The sequence below is a fragment of the Xiphophorus maculatus genome, chromosome 19, assembly GCF_002775205.1.
Source record: "Xiphophorus maculatus strain JP 163 A chromosome 19, X_maculatus-5.0-male, whole genome shotgun sequence".
NCBI classification, from domain to species: domain Eukaryota; kingdom Metazoa; phylum Chordata; class Actinopteri; order Cyprinodontiformes; family Poeciliidae; genus Xiphophorus; species Xiphophorus maculatus.
Window position 1 is genome coordinate 18,709,565 of NC_036461.1, and position 24,589 is coordinate 18,734,153.

Below are 24,589 nucleotides of genomic sequence, written 5' to 3' on the forward strand. Positions count from 1 at the left end.
CTTGTGGTGATTGCTGCTAAATAGTGCTGCAGCCAACAAATGAGCCACTACTCCTTAAAATACTGAATTTTATTCAGCAATATTGTAATTCGATATGGGAATTCCATATGGTGCATAATCTGTACTTGTATAATACATTATGAAGTCCAGAGGACACCAAAGCTCCCCACACTATGTTCAGTCATTCACACACTGATAGTGGCAAGTTACTGGAAAGTAGCCTGACCCCCACCAGCAGACAAGGCGGTGAAGTAACTTGCTCAAGGACACAAGGGCAGAGATGGCTAGAGAGTGGACTGAGCCAGTGACCCATTCCTGCCACCAATGTTTCATGATTGTTGTTCCTTGTGGTAATAAAATAATGCCACAGCCACCATTTTCTTTGTTGTCAAATGGGGAGGGAAAGTAAAATATTCTTTCAATAAGCTAGCTTAGCAAATCATCTTATTAAAAGAATATTTCATTTTCCCTTATGCTTTGCACTGTGAACAAGTTGTTTGAACACCAAATACAAAAAACAAATATGTTTTTTTGTTAGCTTTCAGAGCTAATCATGCCTCATTTCAGTTAATCAAAACAAACCTCAGTACATATTTACATTGAACTGTGATATTATTGCATTGTTTATTAGTTATTGGTTTCAGTTTATCTTGATTGGTTCCTTTTTATAATTTTTTCCCTCCACAGTTTATTAGTTTTTCTTAATTTTTTCATTTTCCTTGGTATTTTAGCATGCTGTTTGAGTACATCAGTTCACAAGTTCCCCTTTTCATTCAATGTTCATACCACATCTTACCATGCAGTTTTTCATAAAACAACAGTTGAAAGAGACTGAAAGTTGTTTAGCTATTATTTCCCAATAATCAGGTGGTTCCCCTGCTTGATAATTTCTTTCAAATTATTAACTTTGTTAGTAATTGCCTTTAGCACATATTAACAGTTATTTATAGCCAAACCAATCTATCGTTGCACAATACTAGCAGACTGCTAAAAGTCCTGCTTTTAGAGAGGCAGTCACACTAATGATGATCAGTTGATCTTTTCATTCTTTTTTCTTCAAATTATACTATTGAGAGAGTCTTGTGCTTATGCTGGGGGTAAAACAATATTTTACCAATTTAGTCAAATGTTGTTTTCCCCCAGCATAATAGTCTTGTTTCTGAATAGTCTTGTTTTCATTTTAGAAAATGTTGTTTTGTGTTTCAGCCTTTTATAATGTATGTGAACCAGAGATGTGGTGACTGTCACTAACCCTCCATGTTCAAGATTATGACAGTAACAACAACAAAGCTGAGGGTCAAACTTATCTAGGTTATGTAAGGACCTAAAGCACACATTGCTTTACTGATTACACAGCACCAAACACACTTTGTATCTTCACGCAACCTTGGTACAGATTTGTTGTCATGATGTTTTTTTGTGTGTGTGTGTTGGTGATACTCACTAGAGTTGAGCAGGATCATGGCCTTGAGGCAGACATACTCCTCCCTCTGCAACTTGAGCTCCCGAAAGCGAGAGGTTGCTGCAAGAAGCATGTCGAAAATCTCCATGATGCCCTCCACACACTGTCCCTCCTCCCTGAAGAGACACAAAGTAAGAAATAGTAAATTACTGGGATAGCACTCTATCAAATCCATAAGACCCCAAAGCGCCTTACTCTACATTCAGTAATTCACACATTGAAGTAGTCACAGATGTCTGGCGCCACCTGTCTCTGACCACCACTACCAGGCAAGGCACCTTGCCCAACGACACAACGACAGAGGCAGTCAGAGCGTGAATCGAACCAGCAACCCACCAATTGTGAGGTAAATTCCTACTACCGTTGACGAAGAAACAAAAAAAGATAGATGCTTGGTTTGTCCAACAAGATGGCGATCGGGAAAAAAAGCATTAATAAACCAAAATAATCCCAGCACTTCATAAACACCGACTAGTTGGCCCGATTGCAAGACTGATTTATAAGGTTGAACATATTGGGGAATTTTTCTGCTATAATCCAAGAGCACACATTTTCAGTCTGGAAGTTTTGAGAGCAAGTTTTGAGAACAAAAGACATGAAATCAGGATTTCATGCCCATGAAATCCTGATTTCATGTCTTTCTTCTCAAAACTTGTAATGAGTGTACTCAAAACTTCTCCTTGCACTCAGACTTAGTCTCTGCTCGGAGAAAATCTTCACTTGCAAAACTCTCTGCTTGCTTGGTCGATTTTTCCTGCCATAATCCCAGAGCACACATTTTTATTTTGAAAGCAGGACTTCATGTCTTTCTTCTCGAAACTTGTAACGCTTGTACTCAAAATCTCTCCTCACGCTCACACCTAGTCTCTGCTCGCTTATGAAAGACGGAACTGCCTTTTGGCACAATCACCTGGCAATCTCTCAGCCAATAGAATGGAAATGTTGTCCTGGGTGCGCTTATTTCCTTCTAGCAGGTGTGGCTGTGTGGCTATTATCAAGTGTAGCAACCAGCACCACCCACTGGATGTGGGTTTCTGCTCCGTGCTACACTATACATCTGCCAGCAGTGTGCTACTAATCGCTAACAGCTACTGATCTTAGGCAGGATTTTGTTCACCCAACCAAAGGCAACATAGTCATAACATAATAGATAGATAGATAGATAGATAGATAGATAGATAGATAGATAGATAGATAGATAGATAGATAGATAGATAGATAGATAGATAGATAGATAGATAGATAGATAGATAGATAGATAGATAGATAGATAGATAAAGGAGAAGTTTTGAATACAAGTTACAAGTTTTGAGAAGAAAGACAAAGTCCTGCTTTCAAAATGAAAATGTAAGCAAAAGTATTAAGAGTTCTGAGAATAAATAACATGAAATCCTGCTTTCAGACTGAAAATATGTGCTTTTGGTTTATGGAAGGAAAATTCCACCAAGTAAGCAGAGAGTTTTGCAAGCAAAGATTTGCTCCAAGGAGAGACTAAGTCTTAGTGCAAGGAAAGGTTTTGAGTGCAATCATTATAAGTTTTGAGAAGAAAGACATGAATCCTGCTTTCAAAATAAAAATGTAAGCAACAGTATTAAAAGTTTTGAGAGCAAAAGACATTAAATCCTGCTTTCAGACTGAAAATGTGTGCTCGTAAACTTTTAGTCGTCTGCTTCTACAGTCAGAGCGAGGTGGGTAGAGTGAACCGAAGAGCGAGAATGGGGGGCCAAGGGAATGGTGGCGTGGGAGGAAAGAGGGGAGGAGGATTTGAAGAAGAAGGAGAGACGGTGGGGGAGACCTGGTGGGGCTAGCATATCGTTAGAAAGGGGGGTATGGGGGGGGGAAGAAGAATGGGGCCCTGGGGATTGAAGGAGAGATGGTGGGGGGGGCTAGCATACCATTGAGTGCTGGAGGTGGAGGTGGACGGACGGACAGCGTGTTGCAAGAAGGAGGAGGAGGTCTGAATGTATGCTAACCCCTTTGACTCCCCAGATATGCTATTTTATTTATATAATTATAAGTAATTTCCACCATCTGGTCATTATCCTCTGATAATGACCACCCTTACAAAAAAATCCCATGAAAATCACATGTGACTTTCATATGTTATCACATGTGACTTTCACATGTGACCACATGAAAACTCCACATGTGGTTCACACAACTTTTTCATGTGAATGATGTGTGAAAGATGTGAATCATATGTGAAAGCACATGTATACGTGTGATTTTGGAACGTTTCGTGGTGAAATCACGTGATTCACATGCAATTCATATGCAACATCTTCATGCATTTCAACATAAATTAGTGTTGTCACAAGTTAGGATGCATAATCATATTGGTTGACCTACAAAGTTTGGAAGTGAGATGAGCACAATATAATCCAATCACTGTTGCAAGTATTTATTTGGTACAGAAAGAAAGTCTGTAGTTCAGTCTGATTAGTGCATCCAAATCTGACATTGTAGGAATTCTCTTTCACTTTCAGAGGGGATCTTCCTGCAGATGTCCTTGTTTTCTTTAGAGTGGTTGTTTGCTTTTGAAAGAAATTGCAGACGCATTCAAATTGCATTCAGTCTCCGTGGACGGGGTTTGTAATCTGGCAGTTTTGTCATCCATCAATGCTATGAAATCACAGTTAATCTGTAAACAGATATAAAAAGCAATTATTTTCTTCAATGCACTGTAGAACAATAATAAGATCACCCAAAATAATGTACCTTTAGTTCACTGCTTATGGTAGTAAGAAAATACTGATAATACTGATATTGCAACATAAATGCAATCTCCTATATTGGGGAGAAAGGAAGTTTGCCTTTAAACAATAAAAGACCGGATTGATTAGGATATTGGTACCAACACCGGTTTATAAATGCAGTTTAGTTATAGTAAAAGGTATTACACATGGCACACAAAAAGAAACATTGTATGTAACAACAATGGGGTAATTTTGCTATTTTCATTATTTATCTATTTACTTGCCTATTTATTTACATCCATCCATCTATCACAACATTCTGCTTTTCTATTGGTTGTGCAGACAACATCACATCACCCTGTGGTCAAAGTTCAAGGCGGGAGTGATCCTAACGAGCACTTTTTATTTTACAAATAACTTTAAACATTAATTTTGATTTAGTGAATTACAACTGCAGCCTATAACATTTCCGCACCTGGACGATAACTGTACTATTTGCACTGGGTATGTGATGAAATTTCAATCTTGAGATGATATATCATACAGTGCAGGTAAATGATTTTGTGATTATGAAACAGTTTCCATTTTTTTCCGACATTGTACCACTAACATAGCAGTGCACATCAGTTGATGTTAGCTAAACGGTGAGGACGTCCCACGATCAGAACAACCAATTAACCTTTCTCTCTTTCGCAGAAGTAAAAGTTATTGGCACGCCAATCATATTGATCGCTATATCTGTAATACAGCCTCTGCTATAATTTTTCCTTGGAAAACTTTCAAATGAAAAAAGAAAACAACCCCATCAGGGATAATTCCGGCAAACAGCTGTTTACAACCTTTATTAAACGCATGTGATGTAACATTGCGAGACACATCCTCCGTTGATGTCAGCTAAAAACATGCTAACAGCTAGCTGTAGCCATTACACTAGACATTAAACTATCCATCTTGTTTCACCCACCTTTTGTTCTTTAATTTAAAAATGGCATCTTCGAAGACTACGGAGCCCCCTGGGGGACATGGGGAATTTTTTTTTCTTTTGCGTTACCTCGCAAAACCTTTTGCGTTACCTCGCAAAACTTTTGCGTTCCCTCGCAATACTGTACTGGTCAGTTATGCAGCATAATTGAATACTGAAAGCCTTTCTTACGGTGGGCGCCGTACTTTATGCTTTAATTTATAAGGTTATGTGGGGTTTTTCCTTAAATGTTAGTATCTTTTTGTGAAATATCTGAAGTTTTATATCTTTCTTTAGGATAGAAAGGCACCACAAACCTACAATATAAACAGAAACTTTCCGTAAGTAGGAAAGAAATAAAAACACATTATAATTTGTATTATTTCTGAGTTATTATTGCGGGTAATAAGTCATCTGACAGTTTTGATTGTCTCTCTGTTGTGTTCGTAGTCTGAATGGTTTAAAGAGCTGCTTTCAGTGCCGCTCCATCTTAGCCTTAACAGACATAAACATACAATAAAAAATAAATCGATTTTCAATCAGTGTTTTGCACCAAACAGTTTTTACTATTAACAAGTTTTTATTGTTAAAAACACGACAAACGAATGATGGTAAAGGACCGCACTGGGTTAACTTGGGAAATCTCATCTGTCCGTGTATCAATCAACTCCAAACCCAAATCGATTTTTTTACTGTATGTTTATGTCTGTTAAGGCTAAGATGGAGCGGAACTGAAAGCAGCTCTTTAAACCATTCAGACTACGAACACAACAAAGACACAATCAAAACTGTCAGATGATTTATTACCCGCGATAATAACTCAGAAATAGTCCAAATTAGAATGTATTTTTATTTCTTTCCTACTTACGGAAGGTTTCTGTTTATATCGTAGGTTTGTGGTACCTTTCTATCCTAAAGAAAGATATAAAACTTCAGATATTTCACAAAAAGGTACTAACATTTAAGGAAAAACCTCACATAACCTTATATTAAAGCATAAAGTACGGCGCCCACCGTAAGAAAGGCTTTCAGTATTCAATTATGCTGCACAACTGACCAGTACAGTATTGCGAGGGAACGCAAAAGTTTTGCGAGGTAACTAACGCAAAAGGTTTTGCGAGGGAACACAAAAGTATTGCGAGGGAACGCAAAAGAAAAAAAAATCCTGATGTCCCCTAGAGGGCTCCGTACTAATCCTCTTCTGTATTTTGGAATGTATGAGCAGCAAAAAAGAAAAGGAGGTGGATTAGCAGTGTTTATGAACAACAGATGGAGTCATTCAGCACATGTTACTGTGAAGTGTCGTCTCTGTAGCCCAGATTGGCAGTAAATTTCTGACCATATTATTAACCAAGAGAGGTCACCAGTGTTGCTTACATTCCACTCTCAGCTGTTGCTAATGATACATGTGAAATCATCAGTTCCATTGTAATCATCAGGTTCTTTGATTCTCCAGTGCATTCCGACTGGAAGAACGTGAGGAGAGTGGTGCGGACAGCAGAGAGGATCATCGGGGCCCCCCTTCCCTCCATTCAGGACATTTCATCCCAGCGCTGCGTGTCCTGAGGCCGAAACATCATCAGTGACCCCTCACACCCCCACCATAGACTGTTCTCCCTGCTGCCCTCTGGAAAGAGGTTCCGCAGCATCCGGTGCAGGTCCACCAGGTTCCGAAACAGCTTTTTCCCACTTGCCATCAGACTGCTGAACTCTTAACTGGACTGCACTCAAAATCTGGTCTCCACTTTATACCTTGCACATGTACAGAGCTAAATAACTTCTATTTTACTGTCAGTCCTGCACTTTATATTTTATATTTAGATTTATATTCATATTTTATACTGTATTTTATTCTGGAGTAACCTCACAACATTGGGAGCTCAAAACACTGTCCTGAGCCGTATGCAATGAAATTTCGTTCTGTATACACCCTGTGCATGCAAAATGACAATAAAGTCAGTCTAAGTCTAAGTCTACTTCAACAAACCCACTACCATCTGGATAAAGACAGGAAGCACTGTGAGGATCAGGTTCTTTGATTCTCCAGTGCATTGAAATACAATTTAGCCTGATCTGCTCTGTGAGAAACTCAAGAAAAAACAGGTGGAGGCCTCAGTAATCACCTGGAGATATGACACCATCACAAACAGACCACAATTTGTGAGACTGAAGGGCTGTGTGTCTAAGCAGGTGGTTTACAGCACAGGAGCACCACTCTTCTCCTCCAAGTCGAGACTATGATCTTAGGGCCATGGTCTTGAGATGGAAAATGTTTCTTTTTCTGGGTTTGGGATGAGCTCCTGTCCCAAGTGGAGGTGTTCAAGTATGTTGGGTTCTTGTTCATGAATGAGTGCAATGTTGCAACTTGGTTGCCTAAATAAAAAGGGATTGAAAGTTAACTAAAATATGTGGACTGGATAGAACAAATGCATAGATCTTTAAATGCTCAAGAACTAACAGAGTCAAGGAAAGTAGACATTTTTATAGGGGCTCTAGCTGGAGAACCAAGACCAGGTCTACAAGATTTTCAATCATTTGGACACATTGTATGGTGACAATACTCCACTTGCTGTATTAAGGTCACACATTTTTGGTTGCATTCAGAAGGTTGATGAATCTGTAAAGTCCTTTACTTTAAGGTTGAGAGAATTGTGCTGCAGGTTGCGGCAGCACAGCCCTGCTGATGCACCTACCGACAAAAGCTTATTGGACCAGATGCTACTTGGCCTGTGAGAGGGTCCCGTGTCCCACATGCTCGGAGCATGATGTTCTGAGACTATGTGTGGCACAACCCTCAAGAGGACTTTGCCGCCGTCCATCAAGAGGCACTGCGGCTTGAAGAGGAACATGACAGCTCACAAAGACTACAGATTATGGGTTTTGCAGAAAGTGAGTCGACACAGAAGCGATGTTTGTCTGACTCCAACTGGAAAGAAGACTTTAAAAGAGAAATAATGCATAATGTTAAAGAACAAATGAAAGATTTGGCAAAAGAAGTAATTAATGATATCAGACCTCTTTTACAACAAAATCAGGGGGATGTTGTTGCTCCAGGGGTGTCAAGACTTCCACAAAGACGGCCCAGGTATTCCAATGGCTGGACCAGAAATGGACAAAATATTTGCAGGCAGTGTAAGTGGGCAGGTCATATTGCCAGGTTTTACCAAGCACCAGATGGGGAACAGCCACCTTTAAACTAAGTAACCCTACTGCTGAGACCCAGGCATTGGGGATGGGTTAAAAAGCAAATGACCTAGGGGCCACTGCACCATCCATTGATATATAGAGTTATATATTGGTGGGGTGAGAATGAAAGTTTTGTTGTATACTGGTTCTCAAGTTACATGGATTCAACAACAAGGAATGGATTCTTATTTTCCTCAAATGACAAGAGACAGATATTTCTCTGCAAATGGCCACACCATCCCATACTCTGGATATGTTATCATGGACTTTGAAGTTGAAGGGCTTAAAATACCTGAAAAAGGTGTTGTGATTGTAAAAGATGACTGTTCTGCTCACCCACTTATTATGGGCATATTTTGTGACATATTATTGGTGTAACAGAAGCTGTGAATATGGACAGCAGGTGAATGAATTTCTAACTTCTGTGTATTTACCCCCACAGCAGACCTCAGACCTCTTTTACAACAAGAGGTCTGAGCCTTTCTGCAGAGGTGGAAAAAAGTGTTTTCTGTGGATGAAGAAGATTTTGGCAGAACAGACTAGGTCCAGCATAGCATACACACAGGTAACACAACACCCATCAAGGAGATGTATCGACCCTTGCCCCCTTTAATGTACAAAGAAATGAAGACACGTTAGGCAGATATGCTGAACAAAGGAGTTATCTGTGAGAGTAAGAGCCAGTGGGTGGTACCTATTGTTCTGGTGAGAAAGAAAGACGGGAGCCTATCATTTTGTTTAGACTACAGGAAGCTTATTACTTCCTGAAGCTTATTACAAAAGGATGCTTTTCCGTTTTCGAGGAGTTCGAGGAGACCTTGACATCCTTAACAAAGGCAGAAACCATTCTGCCTGAATTGAAAACCATTTCAATGCTGGATCTGGCCAGTAGCCGCTGGCCACCTGCCAGAGATAAACCCTAAAGACCAAGAGAAGACTTGGACTTTACCACACCAGTTGGCCTTTTTGAGTTTGTATGTATGCCGTTTGAGCTCTCTATTGCTCCTGCCACATTTCAGCGTTTAATGCAGCAAAACTTAAGTGGCCAACTTACAGATTCTGCCTTGGAACCTGGCATCATTATATTTGGATTACATCATTATATACTCACCAGACTTTTCCTCCCATCTGCAACACCTAGAAACTGTTTTCCAGAGACTTTGGCAGCATGGGCTGAAACTCAGATTGGACAAATGCAAGTTGTTTAAGTCTCAGGTAAAGTTTCTTGGCCATATTGTTGACAAGAATGGGGTGAGACGTAATCCTGAAAAAAATTTGTGATTTTAAGAAATACCCTGTTCCAAATACCATTTGCCAGGTCAGAGCTTTTCTGGGCCTGGCTGGGTACCATAGGAGGTTTGTCCCTGGTTTTGCCAAAATAGCCCACCCTTTAAACTCTCTGTTGATTGGGGTACCTGCTAATAAGAGATCAAAAATAAAGATTACTTGGACAGCTGATTGTCAGGAAGCATTTGAATAGTTCAGGTGTGCACTTACACAAGCCCCTGTTCTTGCTTATGTTGACTTCTCCCTACCATTTGTTTATACTGATGCACGGAATCATGGGTGGAGGCCCAGGTGCAAAGTGGGAGAGAACATGTGATCACCTACACTAGTTGAAGTTTGCATCCTGCTGAAAGGAACAATGCAAATTACAGTTCTTTCAAGCTGGAGCTGTTGGCCTTAAAGTGGGCCATCACTGAAAAGTTTAAAGATTACCTGATAGGAGCCAAGTTTACAGTCTTTATAGATAATCACCCAGTGCCACACCTTCAAACTTCTCACCTGGGGTCAACAGAACAACACTGGGTAGTGCAGTTAGTCTCCTTTGATTTTGTTGTGAAATATCAGGCAGGGAAGGAAAACATTAATGCAGATGCTTTGTCCAGATTTCCTGCTCCCCATCATCAGAGGTTCAAAATGCCTATGTAACCAATGTAGCAACTTCTCCAAATCCTCAGGAGCCTGGACTACAGACACAGGATTTTAAGACTGCTCAAGAGTCAGATATGGACCTGAACGTTGAGACTTTGGCAATGTTCAGGTCAAAGTATGTGAGACAGGGGACTTTACCTGAAGCACAAAGTGCAGAAAGGACTTGTCACATGCAAAATTTTGAAAAAGTGAGGGAAATTCGTGCTCCAGGATGGTGTTCTTTGTCAAAAAAATGACAGACTGCAAAACTATTGAAACTCTTCTCCAAGTTGTGTGCCCCTCAAGCAAGCACAGAGAGGTGTGCATGGACAGAGAACTTTGTCCAGAATTCATCAGTTCTTCTATTGGCCCAATATGGAGAAATAAGTGCATCAGTTTCGGTTGGGCTTTGTTGCCTGTAGCCTGCAAAACAGGGTGGGGCCTAAGGCCCCACTGCACCCCAGCCCAGCTAGATTTCATACAGAGAGAGGACCAAATTTTGAGTCTGCATTAATGCAAGACCTTTGTAAGTGCTATGGTATCACTAAAAGCAGGACCACTCCATATCACCCCTCTGGGAACAGTAGTGTGAATATATTGCAGTCTCTTCGAGCAGAGAGATAACATAGGTGGCCAGAATATTTACCTGAACTGTTGCCGGTTTATAACAACACTATCCATGGCTCTACAGGTTATGCCCCTTCATTTTTGGTGTTTGGTAGACACTTGAGGCAACCAGTGGATGTGGGTTTGGGAGTGGGACAACTCCAGTATCAGCATGACATGGGAGGATGAGTTAAAGACAATAATTCAAAGCTGTCCTTTGCCTATGAACTTGCTAAATGGCACATGACAAAATCTGTTTTTTACAGCAAGAAGGTATATGAGAAGAAAGCGCAAACCCTGCCTTTGGCACCTGGTGGGAGGGTGAGGGTGAGAGACAGAAATGGGATAGGACAAGGTAAATTGCACCCAGGACGGAAAGTTGAACCTCATGTTACACTGGAGCAAGTAACAGAAACGGGGGTGGTGTACAAAGTGCAGCCAGAGAAGAGAGGCCGTGAAAAGATGTTGCACCGCAATTCACTGAAATTGCTTCTTTAAGGGAGGAACCTCAGCTGGTAGCTAGCAAGGAGAGTGTAGTAGGGACTAGTAGAGGTCCCCCATTTTATGGTGTCATGCCTACCCCCTCAGCTCCTTTTCAGAAAGAGTTTTTAGGACCTCAGCGCTCTGCAAGAGAAAACCTAGGACAACTTCATGCTTGATATAGACCGGAAGAATAGTGCTAGGGATTGTCATTGTAAAAGTGTGGGGGGATGTTGCACAGGGGAAAATGTGATTGTATGGTATTTATTTATTTTTTGTTGTACTTTGCATGTTTAGATTGTGTTGGCTTTTGTTTATTTTTCCATTTAACAACCCAAACACATTGTACGGAAGGTGGAGCGCAATAATTGACCGCCGATATAGCTCCTTTTATTGGAGGTGCTCGAAATAAAAGGAGCTGTAATAGAAGGAGGGGACTAACTAATTCTGCATGCTACAGAGATGGACAGGCTACAGAATGAGGGGCGGACGGAATCCCCATGCCAGGCGCAAGATACCGGAAGGTAGAGAGTCGGCCCAGTATGGAGGATTAGGCGTGTAAATAGCGCTTTGTCTCGATCAGAGATTATCAGCAGAAACATGTCCTCCGACAAAGTCTTGGTGTGGGGACGCTGGTGTTTTCCTGCTTCTTCCTTTTAGCTGGATCGGGCTGAAAGGAGTTTCACAGCTGAGGGTCAGCAAAAAAGAATGCGCTGCAGAAGGATCGCCTCCACCAGAAGCAGTATAGTAAGCGGGGGCCAACTTGTGGCTCTGGTTACCAAAAGGCTCTTAACTGGTGACTTTTAAAGACAATTATTGAATCCTGGACTTTATTGGGGAAAAAAACTGTTTTATTGGGTCACCACTAAGGTGATTTTAAGTGGTCATCTTGAACTTGACTGTTTTGCTCCCTGTATTTTTGAGTTGGTTGCTCCCCCTTGTGCCAAAGATAGAGTGCGAGGCCATACTAGCCACACTCATCAGCAGAACCAGCTCTTGGAGGAAACTGACATGTTATGTTTGTTTTTATCAAACAAATATGATGAAAAATGATGAAAAGCTACTAAATGTCAAGAATTTCACTGCCATCCACCAGAAAACTTAAACCTCTTGTTTATATTTTCAGGACAAAAATGGTGAATACCAGAGGCAGACACAGACTGCACAAAGTTGAATGTCTGTGTGGAAGAGAATAGAGAGATAAAAGAGTTATTGTAAGGTGAACAGCTTAATTTAGAAATGAGAGGTAAACTATTTATTTTTTTTCCTTTATCTGCTTTATAGTAACAAATTGCTTACTTATATATGTTTTAAGTAAATTCTGAACCTAAAAACAAGGACCATTCCTGACAAGACTTCACAAATCCCAAAGTCTTTTTTGAAAGTAAGTTCAATAAGCCCACCTTCCAATGTTTTACAGCAGTGGTGCCCAAAGTTGGTCCTTGAAGCCTGGCATCCTCCATGTTTTAGTTCTATCCCTGGTTTAACACACCTGGATCAAATGATGGCTCATTAGAAGGCCTCAGAACACTGACATGATGAAAAGGTTGTTACTACCACCAGGGAGAGAACTAAAACATGCAGAATGTCGACTCTCGAGCACCAACTTTGGGGTCCACTGTTTTAGAGTGTGTTGCTTAAGTGTGTCCCTTTGCATCTTTTACACCAGTACATCTCTTCCCAAACAGTCATTTAAAAATAGCAAAAAAAATTATGTTCCATCTATTCTTTGTTAATGTTTTATGCAAATGTACGTCTTATGGTTAGCTTAGTTTCTAGTCTGCAATGTTAATAGCTGGTATATATAGTATACAGGAAACAAATCAAGTCATGTGATGTATACAATAGAAAAGATTGCATTTGCAGGCAATGTGGCTCAAGCAGAAGTCACACAGAGAGTTGTGTAGATGACTGATCTTACTTGTGATACCAGATGATAGAAAGTTTTCTGACCTGCTGAGTTTGAAATCTGGAGAGAAGATGAGTTTCCCAGGATGATCCACAGACCTCCACATAAGACCGAGCATCAGGATCTCCAGCCAGCAGCACTTCAGCAGGTGGATTTGGTCTGCTAGACTTAACTCCACAAAGCCTGTGGAAAATCATGCAAAGTAAAAAAATTAAATAAAAGACCAGTTATGACCTAAAACAACTCAAAATATAGTTAGGGTCAAAATTGTTATCCTCCCAAGAAAATGTAAGATTTTAAAAAAAATTCCCCAAGTGTTGTTAAGCAGATCAACAATTTTCTAATGCAGCTTTAATTTTTGAAAAAAATATCCTAGTTTTATTTTGAGTGGTTACATTACAGTTTTTCTCAATTACTTTAACCTGCTTGAAGGAACTGGAATCCACTCAGTTGTCATCATCACTGCTTCAGCAGAGCAGAAGACAACTCTCTCAAATGTATGAACTATTTCTCACTACTTTGACACATTACCCGTACCCTTCTGCCAGTAAACACAGATGTCATTCAAGCAGTCCAGACTCCATTGTTTAATGGTAACCAAACAGAAAACACCTGTTCCTGACCGAACAGGTAGAAGCTACCTATATCAGTATGAATCCACTAAAGCACCTGTTTAACTCCACATCCCAAATGTTCTTATATTTGACTGCAGGCCTTTACCTGCTTGTTGGTCTCTGTTGGAATCAGCAACCAAAAATATGTTGTTCTTTACCAGTATGTTAACTTTCTTATTCCGTTTTTTTTTTATTCAAGTCAAGCAAATCTCAATCTCGTTGTAATCTGTTGATGACCATGACAATAAATCTTATCTTATCTTATATCTCTGTTTACATTTATAGTATTTTCTGTAATATATGCAGTATTTCAGTTTTCAGTAAAGGTTTGAAAAAATGTTGTACAATCAATACTTTTTTTTAGATTGTTTACACACATTTTCTGAAAGCATGCCCCAAACTTTCAGAACCCTACACACAAATCAAAAAACCCACAATGGGCAAAATGTTTCTATAATACATGACTTGCATGTTGTGGTCATTGTGTCTCAAGTTCCAATAAACACTCAAGAAAAACTGTAAAATTTGCATCAGAGCATTTCTGATTTTGGATCAAATCCTTTTCAGAAAGGATAATCTGACACAGCTTATGTAGAAAGATAACAAATGGTATTCGCATGAAAGCAATGTAATGGATTACACTAGGAATTTTCAAAGTGTGAGCCATTTCTTTACAGGGCTGTCTTATTTGACACTACATTTTCGTGACAGAGTCCTTTACAGTGAGTTAGGAATGTAGAAGTTTGTTCTAAATAGAGGAATCATGTGTATAAGTTGCACATGATTCCTCTATCATGCACAGCTTATACACATGATAAAGAAATCATGTGTATAAAATTATGCACATCTTATAAAGATGTGTATTCTGTATAAGATGAATCTCAGCTGATTCCTGATTCACAGGAAAGGTGTCTGATCACCTTGTTGTTTGAATGCTCTGCGGTTCAAACATGGATTTTCACTTGGATTTATTTTTTTCCTTTAAAATTTATTATGTTTATTTATTTTTTGTGAGGTAACCTTGGGTACCTTAAAAGCAACTTTGAAATAAAATATATAAGAATTATTATGATAAGCATTTCTAATGCTACAAGCAAGAACCGTTGCCATAGTTATTGCTTCATGTAGTGGCAGTCATGCGAGGTATTTATGCTAATTTAACATGTCACCTATTTAAGGGTGGCGACATAGCGGACCAGCAGCTGCCCTCTATTTCGAAAAATTGGGATTCATAAAGGAAACATGCGCAGGTATATGCAGGGCTTTATACATCAGAATTTTTTTGTGTGCCGCACTTTTCTAAATTTGTCTATGCGCCAATTTTATTACTATGAAAAGAACTCTTTTATACATGAAACCCTTAATCTTTTCAAATGTGACCTGCATCTTGATATGTGCAAGAAGGAAGGAAAACAACAATGATAATGCAGATTAAGCTGTTAATGTCCTGGCTCCAGTCAGACAACAGTTTTAAAATCATAGGATGGCCAACAGGTGCAAACGCACAGCAAACAAGTGGAGAACAAATTCAACAAAAAAGAGATGCAAACAAAAAAGACTATAACCACAAATGAAATACAGCAAACGACGGAAGGAGATTTTTTTGTTTGCATCTCTTCTTTGTTGCATTTGTTTTTGACTTGTTTGTTGCGTGTTTGCACCTGTCGGCCACTGTAGGATATGCTCCACAATAAGCGTCCATGTTTATTTCAGCAAACACTGAGCGTGCTTGCAATATGTGACATTACTGTGTGCACATGCTCTTCTTCAACATTTTTTAGGTTGTTCGCAGTTCACACAGTATATCATGTTCAAGTCACATACACTCACCGGCCACTTTATTAGGTACACCTGTCCAACTGCTCATTGATGCAATTGTTATATCAGTCAGTCACATGGCAGCAACTCAATGCATTTAGGCATGTAGCCATGGCCAAGACTGCTGCAGTTCAAACCAAGCATCAGAACAGAAGGAAGGTGATTTTAGTGACTTTGAACATGGCATGGCTGAATACGGGCTGGTCTGAGTATTTCAGAAACTGCTGATCTACTGGGATTTTCACACATAACCATCTCTAGGGTTCAGAGAGAATGGTTCGAAAAAGAGAAAATATGCAGTGAGCGGCAATTCTGTGGGCACAAATGCCTTGTTGATGCCAAAGGTCAGAGGAGAATGGTCAGAGGAGAATGGTCAGAATGGTCGTACTGATAGAACGGCAACAGTAACTCAAATAACCGCTCATTACAATCCAGGTATGCAGAAGAGCATGTCTGAATGCATAACATGTCAAACCTTGAGGCGGATGGGCTACAGCAGCAGAAGACCACACTGGGTGCCACTCCTGTCAGTCAAGAACAGGAAACTGAGGCTACAATTCGTGCAGGCTCACCAAAATTGGACAATAGTAGATTGGAAAACTGTTGCCTGCTCTGATGAGTCTCGAATTCTGCTGCGACATTCGAATGGTAGGATCAGAATTTGGTGTCAACAACATGAAAGCATGGATCCATCCTGCCTTGTACAAACAGTTCAGGTGGTGGTGCAATGGTTTGGGGGATATTTTCCTGGCCCACTTTGGGCCCATTAGTACCAATTGAGCATCGTGTCGACACCACAGCCTATTCGATTATTGTTGCTGACCATAACCATCCCTTTATAACCACAGTGTACCCATTTTCTGATGGCTACTTCCAGCAGGATAACATGTCATGTCATAAAGTGTGAATTATCTTGGACTTGTTTCTCAAACACGACAATGAGTTCACTGTACTTAAATGGCCTCCACAGTCACCAGATCTCAATCCAATAGAGTACCTTTGGGATGTGGAGATTTGCATCATGGATGTGCAGCCAAGAAATCTGCAGCAACTGCATGATGCTATAATGTCAATATGGACCAGACTCTTTGAGGAATGTTTCCAGTACCTTATTGATTCTATGCCACCAAGGATTAAGGCAGTTCTGAAGACAAAAGGGGATCCAACCCAGTACCATCAAAGTCTACCTAATAAAGAGGCTGGTGAATGTATATTAATAAATGTGAACAAACATGCAAAAATATTTGAATTTCACAAAAAATCAGAACCTAATATTAAAGCCTGTAGTTTGAACATAGTCAATGGGAATTTTATACTGCGTATAAAGTATAGCACAAACCTTAGATTTACCTTGATTTATTGATTACAAACGGTGATCATAACAAAGTGAAAGCACACTTTGTTATGTGTGCTCAAAGCAGTGGTTTGAATTGTTCAATAAAAATGTCAGTTATTACGGTGACATTAAGTTCATTATTTATTGTCAGCTATTATTTTGACCTGGGTAGCTTTTGTGAAATAATTTGGTTTTTGTGTGCAAAGTGCGTCCAAAATAAAAAACTAGGATTTTTGTAAAAGTGCCACTGGCCCCAAAGGAGCTGGCCCAAGTGGCTGGGAAGAGAGATATCTGGCCTTCCTGCTTCAATCAGACCCCAGATAAGTGGAAGAAGATGGATCTGTTTAACAGTGCTTGAGAAATTTTTGAAAAACCTCAACATTTTTATTTATTTTTACCTCAACTGTACATACAGATACAGTATACAACCTCTGATAACCAATAACATGGTTGAAATCAGGCAGATGATTTCAAGACCACTTGCTGAAGTTCAAAGTGAGCATATGAATGAAGAAGGTGGATTTAGTTGACATTCAACATGGAGTGGTCATTGGTTCCAGGTCAGAGGATTTAATAACCTGCTGATCTCCTTCAGCAGATTTTCACAACAACTATCTTTCATCTTTATCTGTTTACAGATAATGGTCTGGCAAACAGAAAATATGCAGTAACCAGCAGCTGTACAGATAAATATACCTTGTCAAAGATCACATAGGAATGGGTGACTGTTTTAGGTTATGGAGGAGCAACAATGGCTCTAAGAACCATTGGCAGAGCACCAACTGTAAACCTACAATATGTAAAACCTTGAAGTAGATGATTGACAGCAGCAGAGCACCAACTCAGCTGCCATCCTCAGCTAACATGGACTTGATGATACTATTCACAAAGACTAGTCATGTTAACAGCAACATTCAGATGACAAGGTCAGAACCTTGTGCTAAAGGGACAGTATTATGTAAAATTGACTTTTTTAAGCTTTACATCATGTTACAATGTTATTCCCTCATCAAAAATATATCTAGAATGTTGCCTTGATTCTTTTATGCATGTTTAAGAAATCTTCTAATTTACATGGCAACCATTCAGCTGTGCAAAATGGTTGGGTGGACCTAGTGCCTCCATAAGTGAAGAAGCTCTTCCTGGAATCTGCAATTTCCAAGTTTCTGAGCTTCCACCTCACAGAGCTACGCTCTCCCCGTGATGCCCCTACTCAAGTCCTTCAGACTAGCCAGCAGCAACTAGCAAACACCTGGTGGAACTGTACATCTGCTGAGCTCATCATAGGATAGGGTGACCATATTTTAATTTGGGAAAACAAGGACAACCTGGAGTGGAGCGTGGTGGGGGGGGTTGCGAAAACCAGAACACCTTGGAGCGGGGGGTGCTCTAAAAGCGGGGAAACTCCATACATTTGCGCTTTGGCATGTTGTTGGCGTACTGATAGCCACACTATCTATCTTCTGATTAAGAACAGGATTGCCCGCACTGACGCGTCGCACGTACGTCACACGCAGCGCAGTGCGCAGTGCCCTAGTGCCTGTAAATTTAATGGTCCAATGAAGGAAATTTTAAAAAACAGGACATTTCCTCACTTTCTAAAAAAAACCCGGGACGCCTGGGACAGGACGTGAAATACGGACATGTCCCGGGAAATACGGACGTTTGGTCACCCTATCATAGGAGCTACTTCTTAGAGCAACACTGATAAAATGTTTTTAAAGGTTAAATAGATAAGCGATGTTGTGATGACTTCCTGAACCCAGAGTGTTGGAAAGAGGAGGAGCTGCTTAAAGAGAGACCCAATTTTAAGATATCAAATTTTTTTAAGTCATTTGTTACTGAAGGTAACAGCGTTACTTGATTGTGCTATGAAATGATATACTATGTGGTTGGAAAACACATAAGACTGCCCCTTTAAACAAGACAAAAGCCTAGATTCTGTCTTGTATCAATGACTGGTGGTGGTGGTTTTATGGTTTGAGTGATATTTGTTGGCATTTTTGGGCAAAAAATATTAAGCTTCCCAACTTTTTTCAAATAGGATTGTTTTCTTAGTCTACCTTCACCATTGTGTTTCCACAGCAGGGTAAAAACAAATGGCAGTTCAGTTAGAGGCCCTGGCAGCAAGGTAATAGGTTTTTATTTAGTCCTGTGAACTACTTTGAAAGTAGTATTGTGGGAGAGTACTTGCAATTTAAATCTTGTTCAAAATTTTCAGCACTATAATTCAGCCAGGTCAGCTATAGGTTAAAATGGTGTAGTTCAAAGATTGTTTAGCTGTAAAAGATATTCAATCATCTACAGCTGTTCACAAAGAGGGAAGACATCCTGCAATCGAACTAGTATTTTAACTGTGGCCACATTTGAACTTCTACGCCCAAAGAAGCTCTCTGTTAAATCAGACAGAGCTACAGCTGTTACACAAAGGAGATTGGGCAATATCAGTCTCTTTGTTTGAGATTTGTCTCTACCAGCTGATCAAAGCTATTAGAAACAAATGGCAAATAGCCAGTACTTGTATAGCGCTTTCATAAAGTCCAGAGGAGCCCACAGTGCTTCACACTACATCCAGTCATTCACCCATTCACATGCTGGTAGTGGTAAGATCCAGTGTGCCCCATGGTTTGAGTGTGGCTACTAAGCCACAGTTGCTCTGGGGCACACTGACAAGAAGCAATGCTGCCATGCACCAGCACCACCCGTTGGGCTCTCTGACCACCCACCAGCATGTTGGTGGAACATGGTTTTATAAAGTTCTCACTTGGAGCCTGAAAACAGTGACAATTTCTTTATATAAAAAACTGAAAACCATGTATCATATTCCTTTTACTTTACACCTGAAGAAAAGGAGGCATTACTTAGTCTTCGTCTGTCACATAAAATGCTAATAAAATACATTGAAACTTGTGGTTATTACATCACAAAATGGGAAACAGTTTAATGGGAGGGAATACTTGATGTTAACTGCAGAAACATCTACATATAATTTATGCTCTCCTCATAACCAATTAAACTTTTCTTAGTGCATCAATGTTTAAAACAAGGAGAGACCAACAAGAAATAATTACAATTTAAAAATAAAAAACTGAACAACAGTTCTGCATTTTACTTGACAGACAGTACCTAGATCACTTGTAGCTGGCTGTTAGTCCTTGTCAGAGCAGAAAATGTGCACTCATTTTCACTTCAGAGGGAAGGTACAAAATCACACAAATCAAGTAAAAAAAAAAACTTCTGGCAAGATTATTTTTATTCAAAACCACTGGTTTGTAAGCTACCTGCTGGGCTGAACTGTGACTGAGGGGGAGGATGAGAGAGAATATGGGGAGAGAAAAGAAACAGGGAGAACACAGAGCAGAATGAAAGCAGAACAGAAAAAAGATACAAATGTGAAGTGATCTGGACTAAAAGCCAGCTTGATGGAAAGATCAAGAAACAGGGAAAGGAAGCCTCCAGCCTTAATGTTTTATGTGCTTCCATGTTAGAGGTGAAATGATAAAGTCAGGATTTTCCACCTAGAAACCTTTAAGTTTCTATCTAGCTAAAGACGAGCAGCAGTAAATAATCTGAAGACATTTGAGCCATCTCACCAGGAATCTTTTTGGCCCAGCTGATCATGAGTACCAGCTCCTTGTCCGCCAGGTTGGTAAGAGACATCATCATGCTAGCCTGAGTGAAAGGTTTCTTCAGGTCCTCCATGAGGTAGATCTCAGGGGGCTCTGCCTCCATGATTCGGGAGATGAACTCTGCTGGGCTCATGAATGGCTGGTTACCTTGGCTTGGCTGAGCCAGAGGGGGAAGGGACAGTTCCATCGGGGGGAGGCGCTGAACCTGTGGAGCCATCCCGACCCTTACCAAACTCCTGCCTGCTGCATCTCGAAGGTGGAGTCCACTACGGCGATGTCGGGTCCCTCGATAGCTGCAGCGTTCACGCCTGACACCTAAATAATGTAGTGGGGCAAGGGAAATGCTTCTCCTTTAATCTAGCAAATATATATTTTAAAAGAAGGTCATATTTGCGAAAAAAAATGTCAGCTGCTCGACTTCACATCATGGCACACTGGCCTGAAGAGAAACAGACTCCTCAGTTTGAATTAATAGCGTTATAAATGTGCGTTAGATCTGCGTCTTCAGTGGTTGTGATAGTTGTTCAGAGCTTCATTCATGAGGAAAAGCGTTCCTACATTCTTTCAACAATAGGTTTCCACATGCCAATTACCCACAAAGGCCCCAAAATATCCACGTAAATAAATGTCCTGAGTTGTGTAGCTGATGTCATTAGATGAAAGAATCAATATGATGTTCCTGTAGAACTTTATAACATACTGAGTTTGTAGATATGGAATCACCCAGCCTGATATTGTACTCCTTAAGCCTCTTTAACACAAATGTTAACACTACCGCAAGATGGCAAAATGAAAAGAATATTAGTAAAATTATGCTTACCACACTTCATCATGCCTACTTCGTAGCATTTCCGTAAGCGGCAGGCCTGGCAGCTTTTACGTCGGTTCTTGTCAATAGTGCATTGATTTGTGGCAGGGCAAATGTAGTCATTGTGTCCTGGGAAAAGAGGAACAAGACCTGATAAAGTTTTTTTTATAGTTAGAAAACAAATAAATTCATAGACAGGAGGTTCAGAAAGAGTTAATACCCTGAATACTTCTCTTGAAAAAAGCTTTGCAACCTTCACATGACCACACACCGTAGTGGTACCCAGAGGCATAGTCATGGCAGACAGCGCAGAAGTGCATGTCAGCTTTCCCTACAGCAGATGAACATGCAGAGGACTTTATTCCTTCTCCTGCTTCTTCTGATTTCTTCCTCTGCAGCTTGTTACAGCTGATGACAGAGCTGCAGGAAGAAGCACAGACTCAGTGAAAAGGACAACTTGACATCATGGACTTTTGCCTCATCATTCCTTGGTGATTTATCCTCCACCAAACTCTATTACCTGAGAAACTGCATATATCATTGGTACATATGAAATCACCATTGCAGTGGTCATGTTGTCTGATATATGTAATGACTGATTACATTACTTTGCAAAACCATTTCTACCCATTAAAGTCAACAAATTTTATATACAGTATGCTATAGACCAGCACAAAGTGGTCCATATTTTAATGTGGATAGTAAATTATTCTTTTGAGACTAAAAGTGGGAAGTGGAGATATATTCAAAACCCATTTTATTGAATATAACAGAGAAACTAAATCACCATTTTTAAAGTTGTACAGCAGAATGCAGAATTCCTCACTTTATTTCTAGATGTCTAGGTTCTTTATGGGTTCAGGTTTAAGACAACTCAGCATTTGTGTCAAACACTTTCAAAAACAAATCCATCCAATATTACACCATTAATCAGTGTATTTTTTTCATCCTACCTGTTGGGGTTCATGCCATGGGATTTTGACTCAAGCCAGGGTCCTTGTGGGTTTGGTTCATTGTAGACAAGAGGTTGGGTGCAGTGCAGAGTCAAAGAAGGTATGCTGTGGTGATTGTGAGAGGGCCAAAAGGAAGGGGGACTCATAGGGGGACACATGGATGGTGGGCTGTCAGTGATAGGTGCTCTGGTATAGCTCAGCACCGAAGGACTGTAGAAAGTTAAGGGAGGATGTCCATGGTAGTCATGACTACTGTCTGTGTATGGAGAGGGTATGCAAACGGTGTGGCTCTCTATGCCCATTGGAGGACTGTACATAGTAGGGTGAAGTACTGGTGAGGTCGGCCTCTCTGAAGCTTTGCTGTAGTCCTCGTCGTGGAGCTGAAGCACGAGTAAAGGGTCAACACTTAACCCAGGGGAAGACGCCATGCTGAGCGGATAATGATGCCTTTATTGATCTGTATGACTTTGCAGCTCGTTGCTCTACATGTTCTGCTGGACATAAATCCTGTAGCAGAAACAGAAAAAAATGTGAAATAGAGTAAATGATATAGCTTTTATTCTCTCTATTTGAGAGAAAACTTTTTTAGCCACTTTCACCTAGTAACTCATCAACTTTGTCATATTAATTCTAATTCATCTTAACTATGCTCAACTAAAATGATAATAAATAACAATACATTTTATTGGCACATTTTCTAACACCCAATGTCACCTTACATCATTTAACATAAAAACACAATATAATAGACACAATAAAAATAACTACAAAATGAATGAGATGATAGAAGAAGAGGATCTGAGGGTGGGGGCAGGTGTAGCAATGTGAAGGAAATCCAAAAAATATGGAGGAGTGAGGGTTGTGGACAGCTTTGAAGGTAAGGAGGAGTAGTTTCTACACTGTAAAATACAACTTATAGTATTTATCCATAAAAAGATTTGCAAACAATCCGCTTGGGTAAATTTGACCAAAACATTTTTGTAAAGAGTATCTACTATGCCAGCAGCTCTGAAACACTAAAGGAAATTTGGTCAAATCTATCTAACATTTCTGGTAATATTTCAAATCAAATTACCTTAAAAATCTGAGTAATAGTTTTCCTTATTCTTCATTGTTAATGTAGTTAATAATTGTACCTATTTATTAATAAAGATAATTTACTGTTACTGACTTGAAAAGTTACATAGAAATGCAATACAAGGTCAGACCAACCTTTATTTAATAAACTACATGCTTAACAAATAAACATCATAAATAATTATACATGCTAAATTTCACGCAGCTTTAACCTGCCACATTTTAGTAAGTAAAATAATTGTAAAGATACATATCTCTTGAACAGTTTTTTTACAGTGCTACGCAATCATTGGCAATCAAAAAAATAAAAAATCTTTGGTTCGGATTCTACACAAGTTTCCATTTCCCTCAATCACAACTGATATTTCTGCTGGATCAATTAAGTTCAATTCAAAAATACTTTATTGATCCAATAAAGAAATTTAAATGTTGTTGCAACTCATTTAATTAAATAGTTATTGTAGTTAGTGATGGGTTTAGGAAGGAAAGATCTCCTGTAGCGGTCTGTATTACAGCAAATTTGAAGAAGCTTCTGGCTGAAAACACTGTTTTCCCAAGTCAGTCTCATGAAGAGGATGGTCAGGGTTGTCCATAATTTTCTTGATTTTTTTTAAGAATCCTTTTTTGCATCATGATCTCCAGAGGTTCCACAGTCGTCCCAAGAAGAGAAACAAACAGAATCAACCTTCTTTATCCAATTGTTGAAGCTTTTTAGCCCCCTGACTCTGATGCTGCTGCCTCAACAGATGACAAGAAGTCCAGTCTGTTCTGTCCCTTCTTATAGACAGCTTCACTGTTATGTCTCCAGACCAGTCTGTTGACCAGATGAACACGGAGGGATCCACCTCAGCCGTAGGATTATGAACCACAAGTACCTTCATGGTGTGATCTGTCTTGTCGGCCTGTTCGTCCATGACATTAAGGGTGTAAAAAAAAAAAGCAGGGACAATTTTAAATACAGTATTGATTTGTATTTGTTAACTTTATGTGATAGGTACAGAGCCCCTTAGGGGACATGGAGGATTTTTTTTAACTGTTGAGTTTCCTCACAATGCTTTTGCGTTCCCTTGAAATAGTCTTTGCATTTAACTCGCAATAATGTACTGATCTAACTAATCCCAGCTGTCATATAGTGAAGTT

General features: G+C 39.8%; 1 protein-coding gene across 10 annotated transcripts in view; it reads right to left on the minus strand.

The window, feature by feature from the left end:
* Positions 1-24,589, minus strand: part of LOC102221770 (estrogen receptor beta-like) — a 66,803-nt gene that overhangs the window by 7,377 nt on the left and 34,837 nt on the right. For 9 of the 10 annotated variants that reach the window (XR_002754479.1, XR_002754478.1, XM_023352697.1 and 6 more), the window contains 6 exons: positions 22,373-22,879; positions 21,640-21,839; positions 21,432-21,548; positions 20,576-20,926; positions 13,259-13,397; positions 1,445-1,578 (listed from right to left, as the gene is read on the minus strand). Coding sequence is in view for 8 of the 10 variants with exons in the window: in XM_023352697.1 (XP_023208465.1) it covers positions 1,445-1,578; positions 13,259-13,397; positions 20,576-20,926; positions 21,432-21,548; positions 21,640-21,839; positions 22,373-22,800 (1,369 nt within the window). In the remaining 2 variants the exon portion in view is untranslated. The remainder of the gene's footprint in view (positions 1-1,444; positions 1,579-13,258; positions 13,398-20,575; positions 20,927-21,431; positions 21,549-21,639; positions 21,840-22,372; positions 22,880-24,589) is intronic. The other variant, XM_023352699.1, reaches the window with a different exon arrangement.